The sequence below is a fragment of the Solanum verrucosum genome, unplaced genomic scaffold (assembly GCF_900185275.1).
Source record: "Solanum verrucosum unplaced genomic scaffold, falcon-dt-bn FXZP01000254.1, whole genome shotgun sequence".
In the NCBI taxonomy this organism is placed as follows: domain Eukaryota; kingdom Viridiplantae; phylum Streptophyta; class Magnoliopsida; order Solanales; family Solanaceae; genus Solanum; species Solanum verrucosum.
Window position 1 is genome coordinate 366,727 of NW_026019983.1, and position 22,364 is coordinate 389,090.

At 31.3% G+C, this 22,364-nt stretch overlaps 1 protein-coding gene across 1 annotated transcript; it reads right to left on the reverse strand.

Moving 5' to 3' along the window:
- Positions 1–15,518: 15,518 nt before the first annotated feature.
- Positions 15,519–22,271, reverse strand: LOC125817822 (UTP--glucose-1-phosphate uridylyltransferase). Its single transcript, XM_049497332.1, has 21 exons — positions 22,035–22,271; positions 21,863–21,910; positions 20,599–20,690; positions 20,374–20,464; positions 19,374–19,434; positions 19,216–19,293; positions 19,067–19,117; positions 18,882–18,955; positions 18,251–18,323; positions 18,075–18,132; positions 17,876–17,922; positions 17,717–17,782; positions 17,209–17,241; positions 16,841–16,893; positions 16,660–16,735; positions 16,520–16,576; positions 16,332–16,415; positions 16,131–16,232; positions 15,944–16,048; positions 15,794–15,865; positions 15,519–15,709 (listed from the first exon to the last, which is right to left on the reverse strand). Exons 1-21 carry the CDS (start codon positions 22,118–22,120, stop codon positions 15,683–15,685), a joined length of 1,434 nt encoding a protein of 477 aa, XP_049353289.1. The 5' UTR covers positions 22,121–22,271; the 3' UTR covers positions 15,519–15,682.
- Between the last annotated feature and the right edge of the window lie 93 nt (positions 22,272–22,364).

Sequence of the window (22,364 nt, forward strand, 5' to 3'; positions counted from 1 at the left end):
GGAGGAATATTTTATATTAGCCCAGATTTTATGATTAATTTAGGAGAATTCGGAAAGCACATAAAAATAGGAATCCAGACTAAAGGCTACGAAGAAATGAGTAGCGGAAATAATTTACTAATGTGTATAGGTTTCATTGGAAAAGTTGCATCTAAAAGTAATACAAGGTTTCGATTAAAAGTAGAAGATGTAGTACAGGTAATGGGTAACAAAGGGATAAAATTAATAAAACCAATAAAAATAAATCCAGAAGAATATGCAGGATTAGAATGGAACCTAGAACAATTTAATAAAAAGAAAGTACTTATACCAGAATCTCATCTAATGTATACTAATACAAAAGGAGAAACATCTATTAGATTCACAAATTATAATTATTCTAATCAAACGAACTTAGAAGAAGAGTTAGAATTAGAAGAAGAAAAAGAGTTTATGAATGTAGAAATAATATAAGAAGGATATGAGGTAGATGAAGCTTTGCAAGAAGCCGAAAGAAGATATAATAAGAATACAGATATAACCTTTAAATGTAAAGGATGTAAAACAGGAAATATGGGTATATTTGAAATAGACAGACATTTTAAAACATGCGAATTTAGAACTGATAATCTAGGATACAGAAAAGAATATAATAACCAAGACAAAATAGAAAATCTTGAAACAATACTAGAAAATCTGTATGAAAGTGAAGAGGAAATAGAAAGAGATTCTATAATAAGTCAAAAAGAGCTTATGGAATCTACTAGTTCAAGTGCTAGCCCGTTCCAACGAACTTCTCAACACCATACAGTAGACACAAGTATAGGAAATGTACCAAGAAGACGAGTCTATAGGGTAAACCCAGACACAGTAACTGAAAACGTAAGACCAATGGGTAGAAGGATGCCTATAGAAGAACCTATTAGGTTACAAGAAGGAGGAAGTAAAGGAAAAATATTAAACATAGCAGCACATGACCCTCAAATGTGGAATGCAGTAATCGATTTATGGAAAGGAATAGTAGTAGCAGACTATATAAAAACATACCAAGATGCAGACGCAGAAACAATGTATAAATATATGGAAACTTTTTTAGGAGAATCTGCAAAGGCCTTATGGGAAGCATATAAATCTAATTTCCCACAAGAATTCCAAGCTTTGGTAAACTTGGGAGCAAACCCGTATAATTTTACAAATAAAATACACAGTTTAATTACAGGAGAAGACCCTAATAGTGGCTTAGTAGTCTTACAAAGAAACGCTTTAATACACCTAGAACAGTTAAGTATTACAAGTTGGTTCCACATAAAAAACTTTCTTAAAGATTATTATTATTATTGTACAATTAGTGGGAATTCTTTTGATGAAGAATTAGGAAAAAAGTTATTTAATAAATTACCAGGAGCCTTAGGCAGAGAAATAAAAGAAAAATGGTATAAAAGAGAAGGAGTAATACAGAATCCAAACGGTAAATGGTCAATAGGACACAAAGTACAACATATAATGGAAGTCTTAACAGAAAAATGTACAAATATACAAATACAGAAACAATTAAAACAGAATGAAATGAGTTTCTGTAAAAATGTCATGTATACAACCCAAAGTTATGATAAAGGACAAAATAAATCCAAGAAAAGATACAAGAAATATAAACCCTACTATAATAAGCAGTATAATAAAAAATACTATTTAAGAAAATCTTCAGCCAGGAAACCTTATCTAAATAAAGATAGACATGTTCGAAAATATAGAAATGATAGAAATTATAAAAATAAGCTAGAATGCTTCACATGTGGAAGTATAGAACATTTAGCAAATGTATGTCCTAAAAGAAATAATAGTAGAACTAGAAATTCTCAATTAATAGAAGATTTTCAAGAAACTTTAATTAATGTAGATGAATACATGTCAGACAATGAAAGCATATATTCTATAGTAAGTGTAGAAATAGAAGAAACGACACGATCTGATGAGTCAGATTCAGCTAATGAAGAATTAATAAATGAGATAGGACTAGAATTTAAAAATATAGACTTAGAAGAATTACAAATAAATACAATGATGAATGTTTTACAAGAATGTACCCATGAATTTGAAAGGAATAAAGGAATAGATAGTAACCAATGTATTCTATGTAAATGGTATCCAAGTAGAGAAAAGAGGGCAAAATGTAAGTTTTGCTATGCTGAAGGATGTATCACATGCATAGAAAACCTGTTAAAAATAAAAATAAAAGGACGTGAAAAGATAGATATAAATAATGATACAATAAATTTACGATTAATAACATTAGAAAATAGAATAAACGAACTAGAGCAAAAGGTAATGTCGTTAGAAAAAGGAAAACAAAAACTTGAAGAAAATACAGAATCTGTTCAAAGAACAGAAGAAAGGGGGATGTACAACACATCTACCCAAGAAGCAGAATTAATGAACATAGAAACTAGAGAAAACCATTATGAAAATTTCATATGTAATGAAGATAAAAAATTCACCACTATTAAAGTTTTAGCTAGACTTAAAATACAAGATATTGAGTTAGAAACTTTAGCATTAGTAGACACGAGATGTACAGGTAGTATAATAAATAAAAAGATTTTACCTCCAAAATTAATCAGAACATTAGACAAACCAATTGCAGTGATGCAAATGGATGGAACATACAATACCTACCAACATTATATCGGCAAAACTCAGGTAAGTTTTATTAATACATGTAATGAATTTTATAAACCAATGTATACACTTGACAGGATATGGGTAAGAGATCTAAACATAAATGTAGATTTTGTATTAGGATTAAAATTTATGATACAAAATAACGGGGGTACATTAATTACAAGAGATGGGGTAATACTCTTTAAGCATCTTACTTATACACCGGTACAAACTATTACATTTGAAACAAAAGGAAGACAAGCTGGAATATCTCCAAGCACTTCTGAAAATGATAGTTCACAGATATGTTGTAAAAATTGCAAAGATAAAAGCCAATGTTGTAAAGATTTAAGCCAAACAGAACAATACGAGGAAGAAGAAGAATATGATATAAGAGAAAAAGATTATACTCTAATAGAAGTAGAAAATGAATTCTATAATTTTCAAACAGGAATTAACATGATAGGTACAATTAGAAGTCCTAAGGACTTAGAAAACATAGTAAGAATATTAGACGAAATGGAAATAATAGGAGAAAAACCTTTAAAATACTGGGAAAATAATAAAGTAGTATGTAAATTAAATATCATAAACTCTGAATACATAATAAAAACAGCTGCCATTGAAGCAACTAATCAAGACTTGGAAGACTTTAGTATACAAATAAAAGAATTATTAAATTTAGGAGTAATAAGAAGATCTACATCAAAACATAGATCAGCAGCATTTATGGTTAGAAATCATAGTGAAATAGTAAGAGGTAAAGCAAGAATGGTAATTAATTACAAAAGACTTAATGATAATACAAGAACTGATGCATATAAATTACCTGATAAAAATGAATTAATCAATTGAATCCAAGGAAAAAGAATATTTAGTAAATTCGACTGTAAGTCAGGATATTGGCAGGTAAAAATGCATGAAGAAAGTATAGAATGGACATCATTCACATGCCCGGAAGGACATTTTGAATGGTTAGCCATGCCATTTGGACTAAAAACTGCCCCTCCCATATTTCAAAGAAAAATGGACACTATATTTGGTGACTATAAAAGGTTTGTCTTAGTATATGTAGATGATATCTTAATATTTAGTAAAGATATTAAAGAACATTTAGGACATCTACAGACAGTATTTAGATTATTTGTAAAAAATGGAATAATAGTAAGTAAAAAGAAAATGGAATTGTGTAAAAACCATATAAATTTTCTAGGAGTAACATTAGGAGAAGGTAAAATTAAATTACAACCACATATAGCAACAAAAGTTTTAGATATGCCGGATAAATTAGATAATACAAAAGATTTACAAAAATTTTTAGGACTAGTAAATTATGCTAGGAATTTCATTAAAGATTTAGGAAAACTAGCAGGACCACTATACTCTAAAACAGGTAGCAAAGGGCAAAAACATTTCAATATAGAAGACATTAAATTAGTCCAACAAATTAAAGAAAAAGTTAAAAATATTCCAGAATTATTAACTTAATTAATGTAGATAATTCTATATTGAAATGTTTTTGCCCTTTGCTACCTGTTTTAGAGTATAGTGGTCCTGCTAGTTTTCCTAAATCTTTAATGAAATTCCTAGCATAATTTACTAGTCCTAAAAATTTTTGTAAATCTTTTGTATTATCTAATTTATCCGGCATATCTAAAACTTTTGTTGCTATATGTGGTTGTAATTTAATTTTACCTTCTCCTAATGTTACTCCTAGAAAATTTATATGGTTTTTACACAATTCCATTTTCTTTTTACTTACTATTATTCCATTTTTTACAAATAATCTAAATACTGTCTGTAGATGTCCTAAATGTTCTTTAATATCTTTACTAAATATTAAGATATCATCTACATATACTAAGACAAACCTTTTATAGTCACCAAATATAGTGTCCATTTTTCTTTGAAATATGGGAGGGGCAGTTTTTAGTCCAAATGGCATGGCTAACCATTCAAAATGTCCTTCCGGGCATGTGAATGATGTCCATTCTATACTTTCTTCATGCATTTTTACCTGCCAATATCCTGACTTACAGTCGAATTTACTAAATATTCTTTTTCCTTGGATTCAATTGATTAATTCATTTTTATCAGGTAATTTATATGCATCAGTTCTTGTATTATCATTAAGTCTTTTGTAATTAATTACCATTCTTGCTTTACCTCTTACTATTTCACTATGATTTCTAACCATAAATGCTGCTGATCTATGTTTTGATGTAGATCTTCTTATTACTCCTAAATTTAATAATTCTTTTATTTGTATACTAAAGTCTTCCAAGTCTTGATTAGTTGCTTCAATGGCAGCTGTTTTTATTATGTATTCAGAGTTTATGATATTTAATTTACATACTACTTTATTATTTTCCCAGTATTTTAAAGGTTTTTCTCCTATTATTTCCATTTCGTCTAATATTCTTACTATGTTTTCTAAGTCCTTAGGACTTCTAATTGTACCTATCATGTTAATTCCTGTTTGAAAATTATAGAATTCATTTTCTACTTCTATTAGAGTATAATCTTTTTCTCTTATATCATATTCTTCTTCTTCCTCGTATTGTTCTGTTTGGCTTAAATCTTTACAACATTGGCTTTTATCTTTGCAATTTTTACAACATATCTGTGAACTATCATTTTCAGAAGTGCTTGGAGATATTCCAGCTTGTCTTCCTTTTGTTTCAAATGTAATAGTTTGTACCGGTGTATAAGTAAGATGCTTAAAGAGTATTACCCCATCTCTTGTAATTAATGTACCCCCGTTATTTTGTATCATAAATTTTAATCCTAATACAAAATCTACATTTATGTTTAGATCTCTTACCCATATCCTGTCAAGTGTATACATTGGTTTATAAAATTCATTACATGTATTAATAAAACTTACCTGAGTTTTGCCGATATAATGTTGGTAGGTATTGTATGTTCCATCCATTTGCATCACTGCAATTGGTTTGTCTAATGTTCTGATTAATTTTGGAGGTAAAATCTTTTTATTTATTATACTACCTGTACATCTCGTGTCTACTAATGCTAAAGTTTCTAACTCAATATCTTGTATTTTAAGTCTAGCTAAAACTTTAATAGTGGTGAATTTTTTATCTTCATTACATATGAAATTTTCATAATGGTTTTCTCTAGTTTCTATGTTCATTAATTCTGCTTCTTGGGTAGATGTGTTGTACATCCCCCTTTCTTCTGTTCTTTGAACAGATTCTGTATTTTCTTCAAGTTTTTGTTTTCCTTTTTCTAACGACATTACCTTTTGCTCTAGTTCGTTTATTCTATTTTCTAATGTTATTAATCGTAAATTTATTGTATCATTATTTATATCTATCTTTTCACGTCCTTTTATTTTTATTTTTAACAGGTTTTCTATGCATGTGATACATCCTTCAGCATAGCAAAACTTACATTTTGCCCTCTTTTCTCTACTTGGATACCATTTACATAGAATACATTGGTTACTATCTATTCCTTTATTCCTTTCAAATTCATGGGTACATTCTTGTAAAACATTCATCATTGTATTTATTTGTAATTCTTCTAAGTCTATATTTTTAAATTCTAGTCCTATCTCATTTATTAATTCTTCATTAGCTGAATCTGACTCATCAGATCGTGTCGTTTCTTCTATTTCTACACTTACTATAGAATATATGCTTTCATTGTCTGACATGTATTCATCTACATTAATTAAAGTTTCTTGAAAATCTTCTATTAATTGAGAATTTCTAGTTCTACTATTATTTCTTTTAGGACATACATTTGCTAAATGTTCTATACTTCCACATGTGAAGCATTCTAGCTTATTTTTATAATTTCTATCATTTCTATATTTTCGAACATGTCTATCTTTATTTAGATAAGGTTTCCTGGCTGAAGATTTTCTTAAATAGTATTTTGTATTATACTGCTTATTATAGTAGGGTTTATATTTCTTGTATCTTTTCTTGGATTTATTTTGTCCTTTATCATAACTTTGGGTTGTATACATGACATTTTTACAGAAACTCATTTCATTCTGTTTTAATTGTTTCTGTATTTGTATATTTGTACATTTTTCTGTTAAGACTTCCATTATATGTTGTACTTTGTGTCCTATTGACCATTTACCGTTTGGATTCTGTATTACTCCTTCTCTTTTATACCATTTTTCTTTTATTTCTCTGCCTAAGGCTCCTGGTAATTTATTAAATAACTTTTTTCCTAATTCTTCATCAAAAGAATTCCCACTAATTGTACAATAATAATAATAATCTTTAAGAAAGTTTTTTATGTGGAACCAACTTGTAATACTTAACTGTTCTAGGTGTATTAAAGCGTTTCTTTGTAAGACTACTAAGCCACTATTAGGGTCTTCTCCTGTAATTAAACTGTGTATTTTATTTGTAAAATTATACGGGTTTGCTCCCAAGTTTACCAAAGCTTGGAATTCTTGTGGGAAATTAGATTTATATGCTTCCCATAAGGCCTTTGCAGATTCTCCTAAAAAAGTTTCCATATATTTATACATTGTTTCTGCGTCTGCATCTTGGTATGTTTTTATATAGTCTGCTACTACTATTCCTTTCCATAAATCGATTACTGCATTCCACATTTGAGGGTCATGTGCTGCTATGTTTAATATTTTTCCTTTACTTCCTCCTTCTTGTAACCTAATAGGTTCTTCTATAGGCATCCTTCTACCCATTGGTCTTACGTTTTCAGTTACTGTGTCTGGGTTTACCCTATAGACTCGTCTTCTTGGTACATTTCCTATACTTGTGTCTACTGTATGGTGTTGAGAAGTTCGTTGGAACGGGCTAGCACTTGAACTAGTAGATTCCATAAGCTCTTTTTGACTTATTATAGAATCTCTTTCTATTTCCTCTTCACTTTCATACAGATTTTCTAGTATTGTTTCAAGATTTTCTATTTTGTCTTGGTTATTATATTCTTTTCTGTATCCTAGATTATCAGTTCTAAATTCGCATGTTTTAAAATGTCTGTCTATTTCAAATATACCCATATTTCCTGTTTTACATCCTTTACATTTAAAGGTTATATCTGTATTCTTATTATATCTTCTTTCGGCTTCTTGCAAAGCTTCATCTACCTCATATCCTTCTTATATTATTTCTACATTCATAAACTCTTTTTCTTCTTCTAATTCTAACTCTTCTTCTAAGTTCGTTTGATTAGAATAATTATAATTTGTGAATCTAATAGATGTTTCTCCTTTTGTATTAGTATACATTAGATGAGATTCTGGTATAAGTACTTTCTTTTTATTAAATTGTTCTAGGTTCCATTCTAATCCTGCATATTCTTCTGGATTTATTTTTATTGGTTTTATTAATTTTATCCCTTTGTTACCCATTACCTCTACTACATCTTCTACTTTTAATCGAAACCTTGTATTACTTTTAGATGCAACTTTTCCAATGAAACCTATACACATTAGTAAATTATTTCCGCTACTCATTTCTTCGTAGCCTTTAGTCTGGATTCCTATTTTTATGTGCTTTCCGAATTCTCCTAAATTAATCATAAAATCTGGGCTAATATAAAATATTCCTCCATTATTGGTCATGTCTACTTCTGTTAACCCTATGATTGATTTCTTTAAGTCAGACCATCTATCATCGTATATTACTATTAATACTTTAGTTCCTAGATTTTTTCTGGTTAATCCTTTTAATCCTACTACTATTAAGCCCATGTGCATTAATGTTAGTCTGTTATGTATAATTCCTCGTAAGGATTCTGGGTTTATTAAATTCATAGTAGCTATTTCTTTTCCTATGGCTGAAATTTGTTCTTCTCTATAATGTCTATATAGCTGATTGCTTCTTTCAAAATATCCTGTATCATATAATATCTTTGGGTTTAGTAGATTCAACTGGTTCTGTTGGAATATTCTTAGGTCTTTATCTATATCTATTACTTCATTTAACTCCTGGATTTGTTTATCTTCTTGCTTATTTCTTGTTAATATTCTTGATATAAAACTATTTCCTATTCTATTATCGGAAAAACTTACTCGTGGTCTTTCTTCGGTTGTTGTTCTTCTACCTGAAAGAAAGTCCATTTTTGGGATTTTCTAACTATAGTAGGTCTCTCTTTAGGTGGAGTAATTTCAATATTTTTTAATTGATTTATTAATTCTTCTATTTCAGTATTTTTAGGTTGTTCTTTTATAACCTCTTTTTCTTTAATTATTTTATCTAATTTTTTATTTAATTCTATCAGTAATACTATTATAGTGTTATTCTGTTTAATAATTATTTGATCTGATTTACTTGAAGGTTGGTGGTCAGACAATTCTTGTGGATCTGGTTGAATACTTCCTGCAAATTTTAAGGCTTTTGTATAGGATGGTTCTTGGCATAGATCGTTCATGAAAGGAGTTTATCTTCTAGTTGTTGTATCGTCTTTTTTAACTCAATAACTTCAGTTGTTACTATTTCGACTTGTTTTGTAATCTTTTCAATTAATTCTGTTGTTTTTATTTCTAGCTCTTTAGGTTTCTCTGTTATGGTCTTAATTAGTTTTCCTATTTCAATCTTTGTAGGTATTTGTTCTATATTAAACTTATTATTTAAGTATTGAATTTTTCTATCTAGTTCTAATTGTTGTGATTTTAGGAAATCAAAGTTTTGTTCTAATCTTTCTAATATCTTCTGTTGTTTATTTTGAGTTATTTCGTTTGTTTCTAGTAATCTTACTATATTATTTTCCTTTTCTTGTGTTTTTTCACTAAAGTTTATTATAAGATCTATGATAGTATTGTATTGCTTATCTTCTGAATGTAAAAGGTGTTCTCCTTGACTAAAATTGCACCTTATTACTGAATTTTCTTTTAATATTCTGTATTTCTTTTCAGGGTAAATTCTTAAGTCTAGGTATTCTAATTGCTTTAATGAATCTATTCTTGCTATCCTAACGGAATATCAATGTTATTAATTCTTTTCCTTTGATTTTGTATTCTACTAATTGCGTATTGGATATCACTATCGATGCTATGTAATTCCCACTTTAGAGCGCTTAACAATTCTGGGTTGACTAGTGTTTGTCTATTTACTGAGTATAAACCTCCGTGATTACAAAGTCTATCAGCTAAGTCTCTTGTCTCTAATACTTGTAAATATATACTTATTGCTTGTTTTAATTTTAACAATTCTGATTTTATTTGTATTTCTCTGTATAAATACCAATATCCTAGTCGTAGTTGATTAGCAAAAGGATGTTTTTTCATATATTATTTTTGTCTTGATCTCAACTGTGTAATAAATTTATATTCTAATCTAGATATTATTTCTATTAGAAAATCTAACCTTATATTGTCTTCTTTAGTCTTATTCGGTCTCTTGTATTCTAAATATAGACTTTCTAACTTTCTTTTAGTTTCTAAATGTGTCTGAGTACTTCGTAGCGGTCTTCTCATTAAATGATTACTTCCCAAAAACTTCTCGCTCTGATACCAAAATTACACAGAAAATACAGAAAATACAGAAAATATAGAATTAAAAATTAAAAATTACACAGAAAATACAGACAGACTTTAGTTTAATAGAGACAGAGAAAATACAGACAAAAATACAGACAGATTTTAGCAAAAACACAGAACTTAATATAACAGAAATCGGCAAAATAGCAGAATGACAGAAATTCAATTTTTTGTAAATCCTACTCAGTACTCCCTCTTACTCGTGTCTGGTCATGTTTATCTTATATGTGTCCTGTTTTTTCCGTGTCCTGTTTTTTCCTTTTTTTTTTTTTTTTTTTTTTTTTTTTAAGTTACTACCCCGTTCATCTCTTTCTTTTAACCTGTATTCTTAAAAACTTCTTCATTAACCCCACCCCGGAAACGACCAATAAGACGTCCTGTGAATGTTGCGGACTTTTTTAAGGCCTTAGAAATATCCTAGGAATTTACAGGTTAATCCATCGTTGTTATTAAGAAGTTAAAAGTCTAACCATATACTAAGGGTAGTTTTACAAATATATTTACATACGTAACATTAATTTAAAGCAAATAAACATAATTTACATATATTTTTAGGGAAAATACAGGAACCAAAAAGACTTACATGACTTAGACTGAGAGAGGTTTCCCTTTCGGGAACCCCGACCGACTCTTACACACTTAAAACAAACTTTTTTACAAGGTGGATATTACAAGAGGGATTTTTAGGAGTTTTTGGATTGAGTAAGGGAGATGGTTTTTCTGAACATTGGGAAGGGGAATATATATATATATATATATATATATATTTCAATACACCCTTGGTAAGTCTTAATGATCAAAAATTAATAGCACTGCCCGATATAGTTTCTCGTAGCAAGATTGTGTTTGTTTCTAATTTTCTTGCCAGGTTATTTGGTCATATTGATGTCCACTTATCTTTGATTAAATGTGTTGGAAGATATATTCATCCTAGGAAGGGCCTTAGGGACTAAAATGTGTTAGCACTGTTGAATTATTTTCTTTTAGACTTTTGTCATAATTTAAGAAATGTCATTATTTATTTGAATTAATTAATGTGATCCTTATTATGTTCTTTTCTTTTGTTGCATACGAATCTCCCATGAGTCAATCGGATTCTATTCGGCATTCCTTAATGGGCCTTGAAGGCCCAAGTCCCTATCTATTCGGGTCTACTCCATCGAATTAGGAGCAAAGTGTGTGAATTTTTGAGTTGGAAGTTTAACATGGATTTCGGAAAGTCCAAAAGCAGTCTGTATACACGTTATATATAGAGGAATATGCAAAATATATGCAGAATATACAAGGATATACAGGTCAAATGTAGAAATACTAGGCATAAATTTGAAATACAGGTGCTGGGAGTTGACGGGAGCTGTATACATTCGATATACATCCTAAGATACAGGAAACGGGGTTGATATACGAGCTGAATGCACTGATATACAACTTGTGTATACAAAAACGGGATTGAGCCTAAGCCCCAAATTTCAGCGAATTTGGCCCAAAAGGAGGCCCAAATTCAATTTCTCCCTACTCTTTAATTATTTAATTATGATTATTTATTGTTTATTGCGTGTTGACTCTAACTTTTAAATTGTTAACTAACCTAATTAAATTCCCCAAACGATAAGTTAATTTCTTTACATTGGCTTACCTTTAATACATTCTTATATTTGTTTTTGTTTTATCTTACTAATCAAATATATTGGCCATGTTTCATTTTTATTAAATCTTTTGTTTTTAAAAGGACATGTTTTGAATGCCTCTTCCTTTAATCATTTTGCTTATTTAAATGGTTTTAAGTTAACACTTTTCTCAAATGAACTAAAATAAAATAAAATTGTGTGTGTTCTCTTTTTATCAATTGATTTAAAATGGTCTCATGCTTTAATTGGTTCAAATTATTATCTTAAAAAATGAATTGAATAAATTTTAATTAATCTAGTTTTATTGAAACTCTAATTACTCGTATCACAAGTCCAATGTGTCATTTTGAATTCTTTTCTCTAAAAAAGAAAAAGGTGTCGTTTATCTAATTATTTTCTCAAAATTAATTAAATATTGTAATTTATTTAAATATTATTATGTTAAATTTTTCAAAATTAGTCAAAGTCATTTTAGTCAAATCGCCGGTCAACCGCAAGTTAGCGGGCATTCCGAGGGCCTAACACCTTCTCGGAATGTATATTGAACTTCGAACCCATTTTCAATTGATTTTATCTGTTTAAATCTTTTGAAAATCGTAAGTATTTTTTCTTGATTTTTTTTACTAAAAAATTAAGTGGCGACTCTGTCCTTTCAGAAATTTGATTTTGTTTAAATCATAAGTTTAATCGATTTTTCGAAAACTCAGTCATTTTCCTTTTACACATATATTTTTAAATAAAACAGGTTAGGATTGAAAGGAGTTGTTTGTAGCTGCTAGTTTTGCTTAGTTTAGAGTTACTTGCGAGTACCTGTGGTTTTCGGTTCTCACCCTTGCTTCTACACAATTGTGTAGGTTGACAGCTCTCTCTCATATTCGGCTTAGTATTTTCTTTAGCAGATTGAGCTTCGAGACATACTCGAGAGGTAGCGGTTCATTCCAGACGTGCCCTTGAGTTATCTTTACTTTCAGTTTTGTTCTATTCGAGAACTATACTCTGAGACTTGTATATTTTTATTCGAATTCTGTATTTAGAGGTTTGTACATGTGACAACCAAATTCTGGGTAGTGTTGAGTCTTAATTAAAGTCTTCCGCTTATTTATTATCTTTTATTCTACTTCTCTATCGTTGTGGTTGGGTTAGGCTGACGTGTCCGGTGGGAAATGGACACGTGCCATCACATCCGGATTTGGGGTGTGACACATTATGCTCAATAAAGAATAATGGATTCTTTCAGATCATCTATATAAAAATCGTAGTGAAAATTCTTTTGAAATTGTCATCCTTTCAGTAAAGTTGAAAATAAAATAGTAAATGAAATTTATGTTGAAACCCTACTGGAAAAATATGTTGGTCTTTATGCTTATGGAACTAGCTAAAATGACAGTGTGCCACGTAAATTGAAATAGAGAAAATAGTACAAATAATAATTAAGATGGCAACTAAATAAAAACATGAATAATTTATATAATAAATATAATAAAGTTACATAAATAATTATTTTAAGAAAAATTCTAAATACTACTATTCTTTACAAATAACTCAACTTTGTCACTCACAATATATATTTGGTTTCCTCCTCTTGGAAAGTAGTTGTAAAATTATAAATTTATTTCCAAGTATATATCTTTCAATATCTAACTAATCTCGTGTTATTAAGTAACAAAATCAATTTTTTGCCTTTTTTTAAGATATGAAATTTTCAAAATTTATTAATTTCACATTACACTAATATGAATTTTCCATATTATTTTTTGGTAATAACATTATGAAATCAGTCTCTTTAAAGGGTTTTCTTCTCGTATAAAAATCAAGTTATATAGCAATCAAGAAAAATAAAAATATCCATATTTTTTATTTTCTCTCTAGTTTCAATGGCATCTTCAAGAACATTGCAAGAAACTATCAAGTAAGTTTTTTTTAAAAAAAATTCACTATCAACGAGTCAGTTTTAATACGTATATATATGTTGCAATATAATATACATTTGTTTTACTTTCACGATTACAAATTCCACATTTTTAACGAATGGTTGAGCTATTTTTCTAGATGTATCAAACTTTTATTTATTTTACGTTTTTCATGAATTTTTCTCATGTTGCTTACTATTTTTAGAAAAATCGAGCATACAGAAATGAGTGCATTTAAGCTTAAATACGCATTGCTTTGCATGCAATACACATTGTTGATTATAAGGAAGAGTAAACCAACTTGTTTAACTTTTGGTGAAGACCAACTATATAAGGAGATTGATGAAAAGATGAAAGAGGTTAGTTTTCGATTTATTATACCTATATTTAAGTTTAATTAGTTCTACGTATTGATATGCGATAAAATATATTTATATAACTATGTTATTTACATTAACAATGTGTATAACATAAATTCTATATGTTATTGATGTGTTTTTTATTGTATGTTTTCTTTTGCAGATCGAAGAGTTACTAAGTAGTATCAACAATATGAAAGAAATGATCGATGAAGAGCAAAATTGACCTAAAAGCTTTTAATTCTCAATATTTATTTTTAAATTTAATTGATTTTATGTTATCGCACATTGTTTTGTTGAAATTAATGTTATAAACTTTTTTCAATTTTTGGTATGTTTTAGATTGTTCTAAGCACATGGATATTGATTTTCATTATATCGTATATGAATAATTTAAAATAAAATTAATAAGGTCACATAAATTATTCTTTTGTTAATTAAAAAAACAATTCTAATTGGTACTTACTCTTTTACAAACAATTACTCAAATTGACACTCACAGTATTTGGTTACCTCCATTTTAAAAAATAGTTATTAAATTTTAAATGTTTTTATAAATATTTTTATTTCAAAATCTAGATTCTTGATCAATGACTCCTTTAATTAGGTTCAATTAATCTCATGTCATTAAGCAACAAAATTAATTTCTTACTATTTTCTTAAGATATGCAAAATTTTAAGAACTTATTAATTTCCTATTACATTAATATGAACTTTGAATATTACATTGGTAAGAACTAATTAATGACAATATGATATCAATCTTCTTGCCCCCAAGGCCTAGCTCAAGTGGCAAAAGGTGGAGGATTTGTGGCTTAGATTGCAGGTTCAAGCCCCACACCATGCAAAGCGAAGCCCGGTATTTAAGTGGAGAAGGGTAGAGGGGCGGGCCCATTATCCACCGAGTTTAGAAGGCTGTGATTGGTCCAAAAGGTGGGTCACAGACGGATTTCTCGGTTATCAAAAAAATAAAAAAAAATATGATATCAATCTTCTTTTTAATTTTATTTTTTAAATTCCAAAATAACCTTATAGCCGCTACAATTTCTATCACAACCTCTGTCCTTTGGATGAGCATTATAGCATTATGTGATGAATACTTTGTGCACACGGAATAACCCCCAGCCCGGGCAATTCTAGTTTTTAATTCTTTTGATCAAGTCTTTCTTTAAACCAGGTGTTTTCTTTCCGGTCATTGACAAGATGAGCTTTCCTTTTTTCAAACTTCATGTCAAATCAAACAATTGTCTGAATCATATCGAAACCAAAGAGAAATTGAGATGATGAAACAACTTTGAAAAGCCTAATTTTTGTTATATAAAATAAAATAACTGGGAATTTGGTATCTCTCAATAAACACAAGTTAAAATTTCCTTATACTATATGGTATATATATTTTTTGACCTACTATATAGAATTTCTTTTCCATTTTTGTAATATTATAATTCCCATGGAAATTAATAGAATGGGAAGTAGACAAGCTACAGAAATATGAAGGAACAAGTTACTCTGATATAATCATTTCATTTGTTGCATCAATGGTTCCATTAAACAAAACAAGCAAAATTGTTCGTTTATTTAAAGAGACAATTTTACATTCACTACAAACATACTTGCTGCAGACTCTGCGACGTCGAATTAGCATCAACAGCTCCTCTATATATCCTCAGGTCCATTGATATCCTGGAAATGAATGAAACAGCATCAGATACCTGACTGAAATCTAAATCCGGTAGCTCGGTTAGGTGTTCAGATCGAGTGTATTACCTTGTTTGCAATCACAGCACCATCTGGAATTTCTAGTTTCACTCCGGATTTGGCTGCAACGGTCACTTCCCCCTGTATTCCCCGGATAATGTCATTGGTAGGATGTTAAATGCACGTACTCAAGAAAGAGAATAAAGTTTTGCTAATTACCTTCAGGGTAACGCCAGATCCGAACCATACATCACCGGTCACCTTCAAGCTATCTAGATCAATGATGCTGGGAATAGACTTGAAACGGCCTAAGAAGTTGGCCACCTGAGAAGACAAGACAGTAACTGCATTCAGCTAATGTCATGTAAATCTGCAGCACTAATCTACTTGCGGAGTTGATGCTAACCTTCTTGAATTCAGGTCCCAACTCGATGGATGGGTTGGATGGATTAGACCTGGCCGGGTTTCGGATGACATAGCCCTCATCAGTCAAGGTGTAAAGATCAGACTGCAAATATATACAGGTGGATGAGAACACTACAAATCATTTAAGTTAACTGAGAATGTATAGTATCGTTAATCAACAAAATGGAATATCGTAATTAACCTGAACAAGGAGCAAATCTGAAGTTGCTTTCACTGGAAGGAAACGAGATCGAGGAACATTAGCACCAATTGCCCGGTCAAAAAACTGGTTGAATAAAATGGTAATTAGTAATGCTAGATAGTGACAAAAACATCAAGACTTCAAGGATGAAATTGGGTATTTAAAGATACACGTTAAGTTTGGCATACTTTAATCGCAGCACCGGCAGCAGTTTCGAGTTGAAGAACTTTGATTCCGTCCACTTCCTGACAATGAATATTGGCTAGATCAGGCACTTATACAAAGTGTTGCAACCATGGAAACATGCTAAACAAGAAGAAACTGATACCTTTGGGTTGGGAATAATCTCCATCTTGAGTGCATCTGCTTCTACAAGTCTTTTAATAGCACTCAGATTAACCCACCTGCATAGTAGCAACGGCTCTTGGTCAGAACATGCTTCATTGACAAGACTGCTGAATATAAGCTTAGAGTAGGTCATAAGAGATAATTAGACTATCTCGACTTACAAGTTGTTGGTGTTGAAAATTTTGAATTTTTCAATTGACTTGAATTCATTGACCTGTACCAAGCAAGTGAAAACGGATCATCAAATTAGGCCCCTCTTGGATGAAGTGAAATAATAGCATACATCGTCGTGTTAAGAGGAAAATAAATGAGCATTTGTAACTTGACACTAGCAACATAAAGGAGATGTAGATGCTTAGATGGATATATCCATTTCAACAATAGATTCTAGTCCAATTAGAGAACTGTTGACTAAAACGTATTATACAAAGAAACCTGAGTCACTTTCCCATTTCCATACCTTCTAATAACACTTCACATATAAATCAGCAAAAGGAAAACTAAGGAAGAAACAGGAGATATAACTCACATGTTCATCAGGGACTTGGGCTATTTCCAACAGCTGCAGCACCGCAGAAAAGAAGTTCAATAAGAAACTTTAGCAAAAGTAACTCATATATAATAAGGAAAAAGCATGCAAGCAGCAGCACAACTATCCTAAGTCTCTGAGAGAACCGAGAGAATTACAAAGACTCCTATCTAGATTCCCAAGGACTAGGAGCAAGCATGCTGCCAAGAAATTGCATCATGATGAAGCACCACAGAGGAACTATATTCACTTTGCAGGTACTGTCTTTTCATGGGCTCACATGCAATCTAGGGAAGTAGCAATATGAGGGGTCAAAAAGTAAAATGTGATTTCAGACCCTCTCTAATAGACATACTTAGTTGATCAAGTGAAGTAGACCAGATCTAGGTAGTTGTACTTATTTGTAGGTTGTTTTCGACAAGTCTATATCCAACCAGATGATACATAGACAGGAATTGCTTCGGCGCTTCAGATATAAGAATCAAAAACTGCAGATAAATCCAATTACCTGTACTTTTCCTTCATATGAGATTAAGGTGCCACCTTTGACATCAGCTAAAGTTTTGGGAGTAACCTGCAATACTCATTAAGCTGTAAAATTGCAGAAAGTAGATAATAGTTTCACCTAGGACGATGCAGTTTTAAAATAACAGTATCTAGTCAGTACCTCCATGCAATACTCATTTTTGTTTAGGATCAGATGATTTAGGATTTCTGCAATGTCAAATTAAGGAAAAGACAACACGCTTTTCATGGCAATTGGGAATGGCTTTAGTGTCAAAACCTTCTTCATGATTGAGATGTTATTAAATTGCACACAAAAGAACTGTAGTTTCTTCAACAATGCAAAATCATAGCAAGGATACTCAAATCAACAATGGCACCCAAGTTATCTGAGTTCGCAACAAAGACATATTCCTTTCCCTGTGGAAGATTGAAATAAAATAATTAATAGGCAACATTTCACGCAGACAGTAAATGTAAAAAAGGCCACCAGTACGCCAGCCATAATCATAAGAAGGCAATGACATGAGAAGCAAACCTTTGCTAGTAGTGCATCAAGCTTTCCACTATTCATCAAAGAAGGGAAAACATCACCATGACCTGGAGGGTACCTGTACATGAGCAATGTACATTAGGTAAGTGAATATACATGTTATATCTACAAAAGGACTAGAAAAGATGGACAAGGAATCATAATTCTTAAAGCCTTCTTGACTGGATACACTGTTTGAAGAAAGCAATTCAACAAAGCAAACCCATGAAACAGACAACTTTACCAAACAATTCTGGCCCACAACAGTAATTACCTACGTTCTGGTTATCATTCTTGAAGCAGAAAAGATAGTAGCATACATAAACATAGAGACGACAAATTAGACACAAAGGTAAATGAAAATAAGTTTTCACGATCAGTTCAGGTCACTAAGTTCAACAAAACAATGATACCCCGCCCAATTGCTAACAAAAGAACCAGCAAAAAATTTGATCCAACTATTTCTCAATAAAATGATCCATATCTAACTTGTTTCAGAATTTCAGAAGAGAGGATGAAACTTTGTTATAACTCAACAGAGAGCCCAACAGCTTACATATTCCAGAACTCGAATTACGATTCATTTTGAAAGAAAAAGAACATCATTAGAAATATCACATCTTAAACTGTCAATTACCATCCATCTTTTCCGGAATTGCCTTTGCATGGAAGTGGGGCAAAGTCTTCCGTAACCAGGCGAGGGTACTGGCTCTGTGAATATTTAACAGAAAACGTCAAATCTCTCTTTACAAATCCAAAACTTTTCCCATGTAGATACAAGCTGATAGATACTGGATATCACTAATGATAAGTCACACTAACCTGATTGAATGTATGAATATCAATGTTTGAGTTCGCATATTTTTCTACAATCTACATAGAGAATGCAATGGTAAGAAGTCAGCACTTGCAGTCAGCCAAACAGAAAACTTAACCATAGAAGAGAAGATATCAAAGTTATATTGTTTCACCTTCAGTGTATCATCATGGGTGTTGAACGAATTCATCAAAAGCAGGGGAACACTGCATCCGAATTTGGCATTGAGGGCCTACAGAACACAAGTTAATCAGAGAACATTTAAAAATGGAACACCAGGATGGATTAAAATATTCCATTGATATGTGGTACCTCAATTTGCTTGACTATCAAGTCAAGGAATGTCAAACCATTACGAACTTCAATAACTGATCTGCATCAACAAAAAAAAGGAACTTGAAAATTTCTGCATCTTATAAGATAAACAAAAAATGCAATCTACAACTTTTCTTTTAAGTGGAGAACATCATCTCCATATGCAGTTGCAAGTTTCTAAAAGCTAATATTTTTCACAGTAGAAGGAAGGCACGGTCTTCCCAACTTTTAATTTCTCTCTAGCTTCAACCATACAAATACTTCAAAAATAAATATGCATGGTAAAAGGTGAAACACATTTGCTGGAGTAACATTATATTTATTTACAGCATGACACAGGAGGATAGATCCTGGCCTCCGACAGGTGAGCTGAATGATTGAATCTGATCTAATTACAAGTAGCCACAAATCATCTTAATTTTACTGCTATATGAGTTCCTAAAACTTAAAAGGCATCACAAGCAGCAAATTTGTATAGTAGGAGTATCTGTTTTATAGTATTCCTACTCCACCAAATCATAGTGGTAATTAGATCACATAATGGTTGAAGATATCCCCCATCAGCCAGAATACACAACTAAAAGAACCCTCCTATCTGATGACTTCTAGTATTAAAAAAACACAATAAACAAGTAAAATAAATAGTCCAGCATATTGCTTTAATCCTCTCCCCCCGATGCATGCACTAGCACGAACAAACTGGAAAATATATAAGCAAAGCATGTGCTAACATCAACCAGCTCATACGTGACTTAGAAATTTTCAGACTCCCAGCGGACGAGTCTAAAAAACAGCATCAGATGAAAAAAAAAAACATAGAAGGTTTGAGTAAAACACTCTGGATCCACCAACAGTATTCACTTTCAAACAGCAGGTGCTCTTAAACTATGGGTTAACGCCAATAAAGCAAGCTTAATGAAGTCCAATTTGCAATAAACTCTGTTTTCCAATAAATATTAGGCCTCAAATTGGCTATAAAAAAGCTGCATATACATACTTGGGACCAGTGCATCCCATTGTTGTTCCCAAGCCTCCATTGAGCTTCAGGACGACAAGTTTGTCCAAAAGCTTCTTAGTCTCCGCGGGATCTGCATTAATCAAGATAATCAAACTTCTCGAGAAATATATTCAAACCAATCTAATACTAAACAATCCGTGCTGACACTCGTTGATCATGATTATGACAGATCACAAAAAATATTAAGTTTAGATAATAATGTACCTTCAGAAAGAGGTGCTAACTTGTCATAAGGCACCACCACCTCATCAGTTGGCGTCTGGATCTTACTCCAGTCAATGTGTTGCGCTTCTCCACTACGATTCAAAATGCCACAACAGATCAACAATCAATAACCAAAACTAAACCATACAAAAAATAAATAAATAAATAAATAAGAAGTGATTCACGCATTTCGAGCTACAAACTAATTTGATCTACAAAAGCACGGAAATTTATGTACATTTTTTTTATCACATGCACTATACAAACTAACTTGATCTGCAAAAGCTCGGATCTTTATGCAAATTTTGCACACACACACTACACAAACTAACTTGATCTGCAAAAGCTCGGATCTTTATGTACATTCTGTGCACACACACACACACTATACAAACTAACTTGATCTGCATAAGCTCAGATATTTATGTACATTCTGCACACACACACACTATACAAACTAACTTGATCTGCAAAAGCTTGGATCATTATGTACATTTTGCGCGCACACACACACACACTATACAAAGTAACTTGATCTGCAAAAGCTCGGATCTTTACGTACATTCTGCACACACACACTATATACAAAGTAACTTGATCTGCAAAAGCTTGGATCATTACGTACATTTTGCGCGCACACACACACACACTATACAAAGTAACTTGATCTGCAAAAGCTCGGATCTTTATGTACATTCTGCACACATGCACTATATACAAACTAACTCGATCTGCAAAAGGTCGGATCGTTATGTACATTCTGCGCGCGCACACACACACTATACAAAGTAGCTTGATCTGCAAAAGCTCGGAGCTTTATGTACATTCTGGCATTCTGCACGCACGCACACACTATACACAAACTAACTCGATCTACAAAAGCTTGGAAATTTAAGTAAATTTTGCACACAAACACTACAAATCATCAACTAACCAACAACAATTTCATATCAAGTAACCATTCAGCATTAAATCACATCAAAAAGCTAATAAATCACAATTCGCATCACTACTCTTACTCCAGTCAATGTGTTGCACTTCACCACTATTTATCCTCAATGCCACAACAGATCAATCATCAATAACCAAAACTAAACCATACAAAAAATCAAAAATGCAAAGTGATTCGCACTTTTCAAGCTACAAACCAACTTGATCTGCTAAAGCTCAAATTTTCCAAAACACATAAAAAAGCTGATAAATTATAATTCTTACTTAGTACTCCTAATAATCATAATGATAGCTCCAAAACTATTAACTGTACCTTAGATAGCGACCGACAAGGTTAATAAATCCAGATTTCTCGTTTTCACTGCGCCAAAAAAAAATCAAAAAATTAAAATCAGCCTCTGGATCCAAATCAACTTAATTCTATCACAATCAGTAACAAAACAGCACTGGAAATGGAAAAATTCGTAAAAAAAAAAAAAAATTACCTGATTTGATTAAGACCGGCGACGGCAGATTTGAGATTGTTGAGCTTTTCGGCATCAGCAGGAGAAAGAGTAGTAGCAGTAGCCATAGCGAAGAAGAAGATTGTGATCTACAGAGAGAAATGAGAAGAGAAAGTTCTCGAGGAGCAGAGAGTATGGTGAGAAGAGTGATAGATATAGTGTGTGAATGAAGAGAGGGAAAGAGCAGAAAAGTTAACACCTATAAATATTCTTCTATTAGGTGACACCTAATGAAACTTAAGTTAACCGTTCTTTAACAAAGGTGATTTTATGAATTATTTTGTTGAGATATCGAAAAATATTATAGGAAAG

Bases quoted from the DNA above. Each gene is read 5' to 3' on its own strand.
- LOC125817822 (XM_049497332.1), bottom strand. From the start codon at position 22,120: ATGGCTACTGCTACTACTCTTTCTCCTGCTGATGCCGAAAAGCTCAAC. The intron at 19,435-20,373 runs GTATGTATATGC...TTGTTGATGCAG, and splicing joins ATGGGATGCACTGGTCCCAA to ATCAGTTATTGAAGTTCGTA. The intron at 16,894-17,208 runs GTGAGTTATATC...TGCTTGGTACAG, and splicing joins CCCAAGTCCCTGATGAACAT to GTCAATGAATTCAAGTCAAT.